The 12,060-nt window shown below is 43.3% G+C and overlaps 1 protein-coding gene across 20 annotated transcripts in view; it reads left to right on the forward strand.

Moving 5' to 3' along the window:
• CACNA1B (calcium voltage-gated channel subunit alpha1 B) overlaps positions 1 to 12,060 on the forward strand; it is a 504,183-nt gene that overhangs the window by 400,814 nt on the left and 91,309 nt on the right. For 11 of the 20 annotated variants that reach the window (XM_034793506.1, XM_034793514.1, XM_034793505.1 and 8 more), the window contains 3 exons: positions 660 to 671; positions 9,097 to 9,193; positions 11,538 to 11,698. In XM_034793506.1, the coding sequence (XP_034649397.1) occupies positions 660 to 671; positions 9,097 to 9,193; positions 11,538 to 11,698 (270 nt within the window). The remainder of the gene's footprint in view (positions 1 to 659; positions 672 to 9,096; positions 9,194 to 11,537; positions 11,699 to 12,060) is intronic. The other 9 variants (XM_034793509.1, XM_034793511.1, XM_034793510.1 and 6 more) reach the window with 1 other exon arrangement.

The following is a 12,060-nucleotide window of genomic DNA, read 5'->3' on the forward strand; positions in this document are numbered from 1 at the left end:
TTTATTCTTTTCAAGGTGGGCCCCAAAGAGATGCTTGTAAGCGATGAATAATAACAAAAATTATATATCTTCTATCTAGCAATCATCTCCCTGTGTTGATGATAAAAATGACATGAGGGTTGGGCTGTATATTGTTGTCTTTAAAGAAATGAAAGTGGAAGGGCTTAAAACAGCCTTGCAAATTTGTCGTGACATTTGGCCAGCCCGAGGCACGAATTCTACTTGCTCAATCAAATGATGCTTATGAATGGGGGGAAAAAACTAGAGATACACTCCGTGGGCATCGACAAAAAAAGTTTACCCCAGATGTGTAGAATTTTGCACAGCTTGTTTAAAGTGAATGAATTTACCATAATTTGTTGAACAATGAAAATTATTTCCTCCCAAAGTGACGACAAGTTGAAAGTATAGCAATACTGTCTGTTTGTCAGTAGAAGAATTACTCCGACACCAGCCAGGGCGTGTGTGTGTGCATATGTCACATATCAAATCTATTACTTACTTCCTTATTTATTTTATGAGCATTGAGCTTAGGGTGGGTGGTGGGGAGGGAGCACAGATCTCTTTGTGCAGTGGGTATACTGTATAGACCTCTGTTTCTGTTTGTCATTGACTCTGTGCTCTTTCTTTGTCTTCCTGTTGCTGGAATCTCTCTCTAGGAGTTTCATGGGGTAATGCATTATTGCTCTCTTGCTGCATTGTTATGCCTGTGAACTGTGTGTATTCTCGGCAGAGTGTACACACTCACCTGTGGAAATGATCCATGTTACACCCATTGTATTGACTTCTTTGTCCCTTCACTACCCATTCTTCAATGACATCCCCTTCCTCTTAACAGCTCTCATTTGTCTCTGATTGCTGTAGCCAGAAGAATAAACCCAGGTTGCAGTTCCTATGTTTAGCAAAAGTCACAGATTGAAATAAGCAAATTTATATGTATCCAGCTACAGTGTGAAAGATTTGGGGGAGTAACTTATTGGGACTAGCCTTGATGTGTGATATAAGTTTGCATGAAAAATAATAAACAACTAGGCATCAGAGTAGCAGGGTTTAGTCTCATGTAGGGGGTTGCATGTGCAAATTCCATTAGCGGTAATGGAAGTTTCATGCATAACTTTCTGCATTCTTAAGAATCGAACCCCGCATGAATTCTGGCTCTGTGCAACTGACAATAGAGAAAGCTCTCTGACATGAAAACTAAGTGATGTGGGGTTTTGAGGGCACTAAAAAAGAAAGATGTTGCAAGAGTGACCTTTAACCTTTTTGTCAGGGGATCTCAGTTATGTCTGTGGGACAAAGGAGCTGCCTTTTCAGGACCACGGAGAGCTCCTTCCTCCAGAAGACAGACGGTGCCATCTCCTTTTCTGGCTTTCTAGAGTAAGAGGGCAGGGATTCTCCTCAGTCTCTCTGCAGAGGAAGATGAAGAGACAGAATGAAAGGGACAGGAGTTTTGTGATACAATCTAGGAAGTAGGGTGCTCTCTTCTTTCTTCCCTTTTAGAAGCTGGATCAGTTAGGCACTGGAAGTGGATAGAATCACACTCAGGCAGAATTGTGACCTCATTTGCTCTTAAGCGGAGGAGTTCACATTCTGCCTTGGGGATTTCAGGCAATCACAGGAGACAGTGGCTCCTCCCCTCCATGAATATTTGATGATAAGCCTTTAAGAGCCCTGTGTACATGAAATCAGAGCTGCTGGCAGGAGCAACAGAAACAAGAAGCTTCCATTTGAAAGATCTATCAATTTTTTAACAGATCATTTATTTATTTTAAAAAATTACTTACAAGGTTTCTTTTGTTATTTTTAATCGTTTAACTGTATGAGCAACGCTCTACTACAGGACAACCAGAGCTGGCCTGATGCAACCAGTATTGGCCTCACACAAACCCACAGGCCATTTTATTCTTCCTTTTTATTTTTTCCGTGATTTTTTTTTTTAGATTTTTGGGTTTCTATTTTGTCCATTTTCTAGCATACTCTGATGTTCAACGAAGTTTATAGTGCAGTGAAGATCAACTCCCCCTCTTCTTTCTCTCACCCCCGCAATGTGTTTGGGCAGGGAATATTAGACAGTGAAATGCATCCTGGTGTATATCCATTACCTGAATTTGTAGTACAATTGACCCTTCCAGTTTGTTTTCTAGCCTTGTACTAGGGCATTTTGCCAATCAAATTTGGAAAAACCCTCCGTTTAAAAACAAACACTCTTGTCCTTGTACAGATAGCTAGTTAGTGGAGCTGTCAAAAGGGGGTATGTCTCATCAAGATGTCACTTGCATTAATCCATCACATACAGTCCTGGACCCTTTAAAATTCCACCTCTCCTGTAGGGAGAGCCTTATTTTTTTAACAGGAAATCAGGGTGGGTTTTTCAAAGGCACCTCCATGACTTTCAATGGAGCTCATGCCCTTAATTCACTCAGGGGCTTTTGAAAACCCCACCCTCATTGTTATTGATTGAGATCCTCCTAACACACAGAAAGAGTTTTAAATCTTGAAATCCTTTATTAGGAATTCAGGGCATGCTTCCCGTTCTCATCATAGAATGGTTTTGAAGTATATCCCTACATCAAGAAAACTGGTGGCTATGCTGGGGGGGAGGTGTCACCATACCTGTTCATTAAGCCCCATGTCTATTAACCTTCTACCCCTACCCAGGAATGCAGTCACTTAATATTTGGTTCTAAATTGGTTGTAGATGAAGCCTACTGGATTTCCAGTTTGCAGTAATGTCTCTCCCTCCTGAGGTTTGTGATCACTGTTCTACAGACATAGCCTCCCTCTCCCAGATCAGTCATCCAACAGCTTCCCTCTGTACAAAGAACAGTTTCAGATTTTAAACATTGCCTCTTATGCATTGTAATAAATTCTGCCCATTCCAAGATGGCTCCTGAACACGGCTGTGTAACTGCAGGATTCACGGCCTCAGACATCAATGGATTTCTAGTTTGCCGGAGTTCATGTTTTCTGCTGTTTTAGATACAGTGCACCCCACGAGAAGCCCTCCCTGATTGCCTGTATTTCATTATTTCCCTTCTACATCAAGACGTGTAGAAACAGATCCATCTGTTTCCTGTGCTTCATAGTGTGGGTGGGCTGCCAAAAGCCAGTTCTTGTTTCTATATACTGAGAGCACTAGATTTTTGTTTGCAGAGATGAGCATTGTATAGATCACACCCACAGGTACCTAATATCTCTTCTCTTTTCCCAAAACATTTGAATCTCATTTTGTTTACTGATCGCACATCCTGTTTCAGAAAACAAAATTGGGCTGTGAAATTAGTTGGTTTTCTTTTTGATTCTTTCTTATGTCTAAGGGCTCTGTCTTCCAAATCGAACAGAAGAATGAGCAGTTAAGTATTTTTTTGTGCTTGTACACCTGAAGACGGAAACTCAGTGGAAGGATGTGAACAGTTTCCTCCTGGTTATGCTGGCAGAGCTGGCCAGAGTGCACTGGCTGTAACATCATCTTTGCTTGCTAGCATCTGGTGATGTAAAAATGCATAAAGAGATCCAAAAATGCTGTTTAAAACCTTCAGGCCTGAGTGTCGTTTACACTAAAGTCATTGCCCTGACAGTGTAAAGTGACCTAAAGGGAGAGTAAATTACTGTCATGCTCACTTTAAGGCCAGAGCAGTATAAAGTGGCCTTAGGGCATGTCTTCACCACCCGTCGGATCGGCGGGTAGTAATCGATCTATCGGGGATTGATTTATCGCGTCTCGTCTAGACACGATAAATTGATCCCCGGACGTGCTCCCCGTCGACTCCAGAACTCCACCAGGGCGAGAGGCGGAAGCGGAGTCGACGGGGGAGCCGCGGCCGTCGATCCCGCGCCGTGAGGACCCGAGGTAAATCGATCTAAGATACGTCGACTTCAGCTACGCTATTCTTGTAGCTGAAGTTGCGTATCTTAGATCGATCCCCAGCCCAGGGCCGGCTCTAGGCACCAGCAAAACAAGCTGGTGCTTGGGGTGGCACATTTTGGGGTGGCCAGAATGCCGCCCCTAAAAATGTGCCCTGGCTGCCCTAGCTCACCTCCGCTGCTGCTGCCACGGCACGCGAAACAGCTGATTCACGCGCCGCTACTCGCCCTCCCTCCCAGACTCTCAAACCTGGGAGGGAGAGACTCTGAGTGGCCGCGGCGCGGGTGCCGCTTCTCCCCCCCCCTCCCTCCCTCCTAGGCTTGAGAGCCTGGGGGGAGGAGGCAGGGCTGGGGATTTGGGGAAGGGACGGAGTTGAGGCAGGGCCAGGGGTGGGGTAATTAAAGAACCGGGGCGGGGGACGGCCAAAATTGTTTTTGCTTTGGGCGGCAACAATCCTAGAGCCGGCCCTGCCCCAGCCCTTAGCGTAAATGGAAGTCACACCCGTTAGTTCAGATGGTTGATCATTTTTAATGTGACATTAACCCATATTCAAAATTCAAAACACATTTAGGCCCTTACAGTGTTGGTGATCTTAACTTTTGCCTTCAATGCTTAATGCATCAGCTAATAATATTGCATTATATTCTAATCCCTCCAAGAGACCCTTGCAGTAGGCCAGGTAGAACCCATTTACCACTCCTTCATGCAGTCCCCATAGACTGGTTAGGAAAGCTTTAGCCCACTGACGATGAGCTTTCCTGTTTTTTTCTAAAAGCCAGCCCTCTGTATTGAAGACGAAAGAGGCTACAGCTTGCTTCATTTCCTGCAAATGGCTTATGAACCTCAGACACCTGGCAACTTGCCCGTGCAGACCTCAGCTGAGTGGAGTTTGACTGCACCTTGCTAATGTCAATCTGTCCCACAGAGTCTCCGCTTCCTTCAGAAATGAGGGCATTGTTGTCCCTGTGACTGCAGAAATGATTCCCTCATGGCTGCAATCTGAGTTGTAGGGCGAATCCCTGCCTCCTCTCACATTACATTTCAGTGTCCTCAGACATCCTGCAAGAAGAAAAATAAAAACCTTCTCCTGCTCCCATTGAACTAAAGGAATTGTGCCATTGACTTGAGCAGAAGTAAGATCAGGGCTTAGCACTGCATGAGTTGAATCTGCCTAGCATTCCATTGGCCTCCTATATTTATTTTTATTTTTATTTTTTGCATCTGCCAATTTTCCCACTGGCTGTGCCATTTATTATGACACAGGCAACTATTCTCTGTCAGCAGAGACAACGACAGGAGCTAGTGGACCACATGCACAATGCTAAAACTTTGTTACTGTCCTCTGGAAAAACTGCTTACAACTCACTCAGACACGGTATAAAAACTGTCAAGTTTTTCTGCTATCTTTGAGATGCCTATGGGAACATTTCCTAGACTCTCTTAAACCAAACGGTTGGCTTGTCGTCTTAGCTTTCCACTCTTCTTCATGTGGCTTCCCTGACCCACATAGACAGGGATTCCTTTCCCTTGACACTCGTGTAACAGCCTGCCTAAAGGGGATAGTCAATAGCATGGTGCAGGCTAGCATGTTTTTTCAACAACTATGCTGCTTAGGGAAACCATGCTAGCAATGACCAAGCTTAAGCACAGCTGTGGCTAAAACTTTTATGGAGACAGTGCCTATTGTTTTTTCATTGCACCATCTTCTGTGGGTGGAAGAGACAAGCTTTCGAGCTTCACCGAGAGCACCGTCAGGTCACGACTCCATCAGAGACCTTCACGTTCCTCAAAGAGCCGTTATTAACATATTAAAATCACAATTAATTCTCCTGATTAATGCAGCTCCATAGAAGAGCTTTGTACGGCTGCTGTGTTTTTTGCAAATTAAGAACAAAAATATTTATGGTGATATACCTGAAAACCATATATTTTGATTGATTCAATGCCTGGGTGGTTTGGCAAGAGATTGGGCTATAGAAGGACTTTCCAAAGCCTCTTCTGCCATCTCTATGCAGAGGAGTATACAGAAGCAAACGCTTCTCCCCTCATGTGCATTGGAGTTAAACCCATAAATCCCCTTGTGACTCAATTGCAGAAGAGGTTCCCCAACCCCTTAGACCATGAGAGATCATGAGGATCTATAATGTCTTTATGAATTTATAGCTAGAACAGTCTCCCTTAAGACTAATAGTGGAAGTGGGCAATCCCTTCCAGTCATAGCTTGGATTTCTAATCTCACGCCAATTTTATGCTAATGTAATTCCATTGACTTCAGTGGAGCTACGTCTGGTTTACAGCAATGTGAATTAGAGCAGGATCAAGCTCCAGATGTGTCTGCTTAAAGTGGTTCTAAAATAGCAGTGGAAAAACTCAGATGTTCTGTCCTCTCCCTGTCTGTGTTCCTATCCCCTCACCTTCCACCCCTCCCAATCCAGTCATGGAACTCAACACTAGAGACTAACCTGTAAAGATGATATGATGATATAGGCAAGAGCCTCTCAGCTTTCATTCTGAATGTTCCTGATGTCTCCCTTGCTTATCCGTGCACTGTAAATGAACAGAAGTGATTGATGTGACATTCCCCAGGGTACAATCTGGACTGCTGAATAGCTGTTTCCCCTCAATTCTCCAATCTGGGGTGCCTTTTATACTGCTTCACTGTGAGAGCAACCACTCCTGGTCTGCCCACACCCAGCCTCCAGCATGTAAATCACCCCCAGCTATACTGTATGAGAGCTATAGCCAGCCAGCCATGAATTATATTACAGAGCGACACCAGTAAATTCTCAGTGCCAGACCTGTGTGCCTTGTACTGCCCAGCACCCTCCTGGACAATAGAGGCTCATAGAAAATCTGTCATTTCATTCATAGTAAATGATGTGCACAAATCTTGTTATCCCCACTGAAGTTCCCAAACACTTCAACCCAAACACATGGTTTAGAGAAAACAATGACATCAGTTTAACTACTACAAAAAGAAAGATTTTAAGTGATTACAAGTAAGGAGGCATAAAAGTCAGAATTAGTTACAAAGAAACAAAAGGTAAAACACAAAGTAACACCTAACTTAAGCTAAGAGAATTCAAAGCAAAAGTCTCTCTCACCGCATGCTGTAGCAGTCTTACTAGCTGAATCTTCCAGTCAGAATCTCCCCTCAGTCCAATGATGCTTCCTTTGTCTTTTCAAGTGTTGTTGATGCTGTGCATAGAGATGAAGGGAGAGAGGTAATCTGAGGTGTTTGCTCCCCTTTCTTATGGCATTTCTCTTCTTTGAGAAACATCTCCAGCTGTGGTTCAGGTGACAGCATGTCTGTGGGATGGGAACGTCCAGCCGTTTCTTTGACAACAGTTAAATTTCTCACTCTCGTCCTTTTCCCTGCCAAAGAATGGCTGCTTAACCAGGTGATGGTCTATTTGATTTTGTTGACCTATGGCCAAGGCGTTAGTTTGCCTTTTGTCTTTGAAGAACTGGTTTGTGCCTGCTTTTCTAAACTTGGAACATGTCTTATACAATAGAATTTCATAGCTTTACATACATTGTTGCCACACACATTTTACAAAGACAATAATGTTCAGCAGATTATGAGTTTCCAAATGATACCTTACAAGGCACACTTTGTACCAGATTTATCATAGTCTTGTAGAAAGGGTGAACATAGGGATACAGACTGTCACACTAGGTAGAGAAAATGACTGCAAATGGGACATGGGTATGTTCACCTCTAAGATACTGGTGCAAATCCACTCTGTTCAGTAGCGAGCAAAAGTTGTTACCCTCTCATTTCTGCTCAGCTGGTCGTATGAAATGACTTGTTGGTTTCTCTTTACTAATGGAGCCAAGTCACAAAACTCACCATCACCACTCTCAGCAGGGTCAGTGGCTTGAGTGAGCCATAGAGTTTGAGCTGTTCTCTCCCCCCTAAATATGGTTTCTCCAGAATAGTGTTAAGTCCTTACTGGTGAGGCTGTATGGGAGAAGTTTGAACTTGCCATTGCCCATATTGTATAGTTCTGAGTCTCTTGGCTTAATTGTGTTTTTCTTGACATGCTTTCCCAATGGGGAAGGGAAGCTGAATGTGGGGGGAGCGTAGAGGAGCCAGGGAGCCTGCTCAAAGCAGTGTTCATTCACACCTTTTGTTATTTCAGTGCAAGTTTATGTCTCAATCAGCCCTTAAACCCATGCCTGTAGTCAAGTTCAGCTCCATCAACAGTCATCCATCTCATTCTCACGCCATACTAAATGAAGGTGAACTGCATTGTTGTACTAGCAGATTGACAAAAGGCCTAGCTGCATCTCTTCAGAAAAAGCCCTACTTTTTTATTTTGGGGGTGGTTGGGGAAGGAACTCTATCTCCCTATCAACCCCCCCATCCCCTTAATGGTAGCTAAATGAACGGTATTGTTTGCATAAATTATTAACCTTTCGCATACGGTTTTCGTAAAAGAGAAGTGACCTCCAATCTCTGCATGCATGGCCTGAAAAATTACACTGTTATTGTTTCAGGCATGTAATATGTCTGCATATTACATGGCTCAGCATGGTCTTGGCAGCATGTTCTCTAAAAGAGACCTGAGAACGATAGTATGGCTGTACAGAATGCAGAAATGGAAAGCTTATTTTGCCCAGGTAGGATGTGCTGTCCATCTACCCACCAAAAGGTCCGGTTCCTTCTATTCACTGCCTGTTTTACTAAGGAAAACGTTATCTCCAGATCATAAAGAGAGCTGCCCTGGCAAATTGGATGGGAGGTGTGTGATCGAAACTTCTGGCTTTGTGGGAAGAGACGGTGACGTGTGTAACACAGGCCACAAATGTTTTGGGTGGGGCAGATGTGACTTTTTCCCCCTTCTCCCACCAGTGGCTGCAGCTGTGCTCATGCGCTCTGGCTTCTCTCCTCTCTGCTATAACCAGAGATCCTCTGCTGCCCTCCTACTGATGAGAGGAAGGGGAGGAATCTGAGCCTGGTGACACGGTGTGAATAGCTGGGAAGTGATGCCGGGATGGAGAGCACAAGCAGTTAAACTTTCTCAGGGCCAAGTTCTGCCCTCAACTTCCCTTCTGTACATTGCTTTACGCTTCTCAAGCGGATGCTCATCTGTAACTCCCTGTGTGAGCATCCAAGGGGAAAAATTTGGCTCCAAATATGAAAAATCTGGGTATTTGCAGGCGTTTATATGAGCCCCTCTAGAACCAAACTCCTTCCTTTTGTTCTTCTTTCATTCCCCTTTCAGAGGAAGCAAAGGCAAAGACATCAACACAATCAAGTCACTGCGAGTCCTGCGAGTCCTAAGACCACTGAAGACTATCAAGCGTCTGCCCAAGTTAAAGGTTGGCGAATAACAGGAAACAGTTCTTCTTTGTTGGGGACTTGCAGGCTGGGCTGTGGGCAAAATTTCTTGTGTAAACTCAAAGTGGGTAATGTATAGACCTATTATTTTACTGTAATTGATTTTAATTTTTGCCATATTTTACTTAGATAAAAAAAGACACACACACACCCTTATTTAATAGTTTTGCACATTTTTATCAAATGTTAAACGGTCTTTTGGTTTCACAGCAAATGCCACCTTCAATTTTGTGAACTGTTGCACAACCAATAGCCTTTATAAAGGTTGGGGATGGGGAAACCCACCCAAAACGCAACCTACACATTTAACACCATTTTTTGAAATTTTGTGGTGTGCAAAAAGTAACTCCTGGAGCATTCACTTTCACTGCACAACTTGTACACAGTGAACTCTGCACATTTTGCCCAGCTCTGTCCGTGGAAATCTTCCACTGAGTCAGGAGGAATTTTAATCTGTTCAAATCGGAGTGTGTAATGCAGGGTTAGCATCATAGAATGTCAGGGTTGGAAGGGACCTCAGGAGGTCATCTAGTCCAACCCCCTACTCAAAGCAGGACCAATCCCCAGACAGATTTTTGCCTCAGATCCCTAAATGGCCCCCTCAAGGTTTGAACTCACAACCCTGGGTTTAGCAGGCCAATGCTCAAACCACAGCCTTACATCTCTGGAATCCCGAGCCACAAGTTGAATGAATGTGGTGGCCTGAGCTTAGTTATTCACTAATTTTCAAGAATGGATTGAAAACTGTTCAAGAGTAGCCCGCCACTGGAATTGTGGGGTGGGAGGATTTACAGGATTAAACAGATGTGCATTGTAGGCACTCAGCGCAGGAAATAATGGCTGTACAGTGCAGGGCCGGTTCTAGCGTTTTTGCTGCCCAAAGCATCATTCTACAGCGGCAATTCGGCAGCAGGTCCTTCGCTCCGAGAGGGAGTGACGGCCCCACCGCCGAATTGCCAAATGGCCAGACGTGCCGCCCCCCTCTTCCTTGGCCGCCCCAGGCACCTGCTTGCTACGCTGGTGCCTGGAGCCGGCCCTGGTACCGTGTTTTTGTGCGCTCACCAATACGGAGCTTTTCCATTAGAGATGGGCCAAAAACATAAAGAGCTTTTGCTTTTGTGAAACCACATCAGCCCAATTTTTTTTAGCTTTCCTCTGGATCCTGTTTTATCCAAATCCCCCTGGTTCAGGTTCAGATCATTTCAATTTTAGCCAATTTAATTTTCACACACGCTAAATTCACCCGAAAACTCTGCAGAAGACCAAGGCTAGTTGATTGGAAATTTAAATGTGTTGTTCTGTGGCCCTTGAAATCAGCAGTGTTAATTTTCATCTGCTCTGGAATGCAAAGAAACACTGGCTTTTTATTAAACAAATCCTTTATTTTCAAACTTATATTTGCCAGACCGGGTTGAATACTGCTAAAAAGTGTCAGTAAATATTTATATGAATCAGAAACTGAATTCATATTGCTTGTCTTCACACCCCTTTTGCATTTGCTCCTTGGAAACTAGTTACTGGTCACTGAAACTGAGTGTTTTGTGGGGATTATTAGAGAATATTTGCAGAAAGTGAATTTGGAATTTCTGGATTGTGCTTGCACCAGAAACATGATTCTCAGAGTTACATTCAGAAAAACAATACCATATGCCTGGTGTGTTCGAACAGAACTAATCAGTCCCGCTCAGAATTGCTTACATTGAATTATCACCACAAACTGCTCATGAACATGCTGTAACCCTACAGTTATTTGCTGAAATTATTTGGCAACTAATACCATATAACAAATACTTTCAAAAAGTGTTTGCAGACAGTTCACGAGCTACATTTGCCAACTAAATTAACACTGGTTGCTACATTGTTTGCTACAAATTATTTATTCAAAGCATTTTGGTATTTTATCATGAAATAATTTTACTTATCATTCAAACAGTTCAAATAATATTTAATGAGTAATTTATTTGACAAAGTTTATTCCCTAACAGTCATTGAATAGATTAGTCACATATACATTTTTTCACTTATTCATCCAGCTATACAAATATTTGCTTGGGGCTAATATTTACATAGACAACCGGTTATTATATTTGCCATTTTTACTGGCAGTATCACAGAATTCAGTCACACGGTTTAAACTCTTGCAACAAGGAAAAAGAATGGAACTGCAGGAAATGGGTATTAGTAGAATTAGGAATTTGAAACATCTGGTGTACAAGTTAAAGGTATCTGATCCAAAATTTCACATGTTCCTGTTTAAATGCCGAGAGCTCTCTCTCTCTCTCTGTCTCCTCACCTCTTCCCCTTTTTTTCACCCCACCATTATAGGCTGTCTTTGACTGCGTGGTGAATTCCCTGAAGAACGTCCTCAATATCCTAATTGTTTACATGCTCTTCATGTTCATTTTCGCTGTCATTGCTGTGCAACTCTTCAAAGGCAAATTCTTCTACTGCACGGATGAGTCCAAGGAGCTAGAAAAGGACTGCAGGTACTTGGCAGGATGGCAGGGCTTGCTGGAAGCCAGCAGTGGATTACTTGCAGGAGGAAAATCCTGGGTCCTGTCCTGAGTTCCTTTGACGGTGATAACTCTCCTAACTGTGTGTGACTTAGTTTCATCATTCTGGGCTCAATTAATTCCCGCGTGGCTCCATTGAATAAGAGTGCTGCTTTAACAGAGTTATACCAGACATTAATTTTACCCTTCGTTTTTAATAGTTTAAATGTCTAAGACCCCGATCCTGCAAAGTCCAATACTTAATTTTAAGTCTGAGTAGTTGCAGTGACTTGGTTCATACTAATCATGTGCTTAAAGTAGAGCACAAGCTGAAGTGTTTGAAGGATCAAGGTCTG

Source organism: Trachemys scripta, chromosome 17 (genome assembly GCF_013100865.1).
Source record: "Trachemys scripta elegans isolate TJP31775 chromosome 17, CAS_Tse_1.0, whole genome shotgun sequence".
Lineage (NCBI taxonomy): Eukaryota > Metazoa > Chordata > Testudines > Emydidae > Trachemys > Trachemys scripta.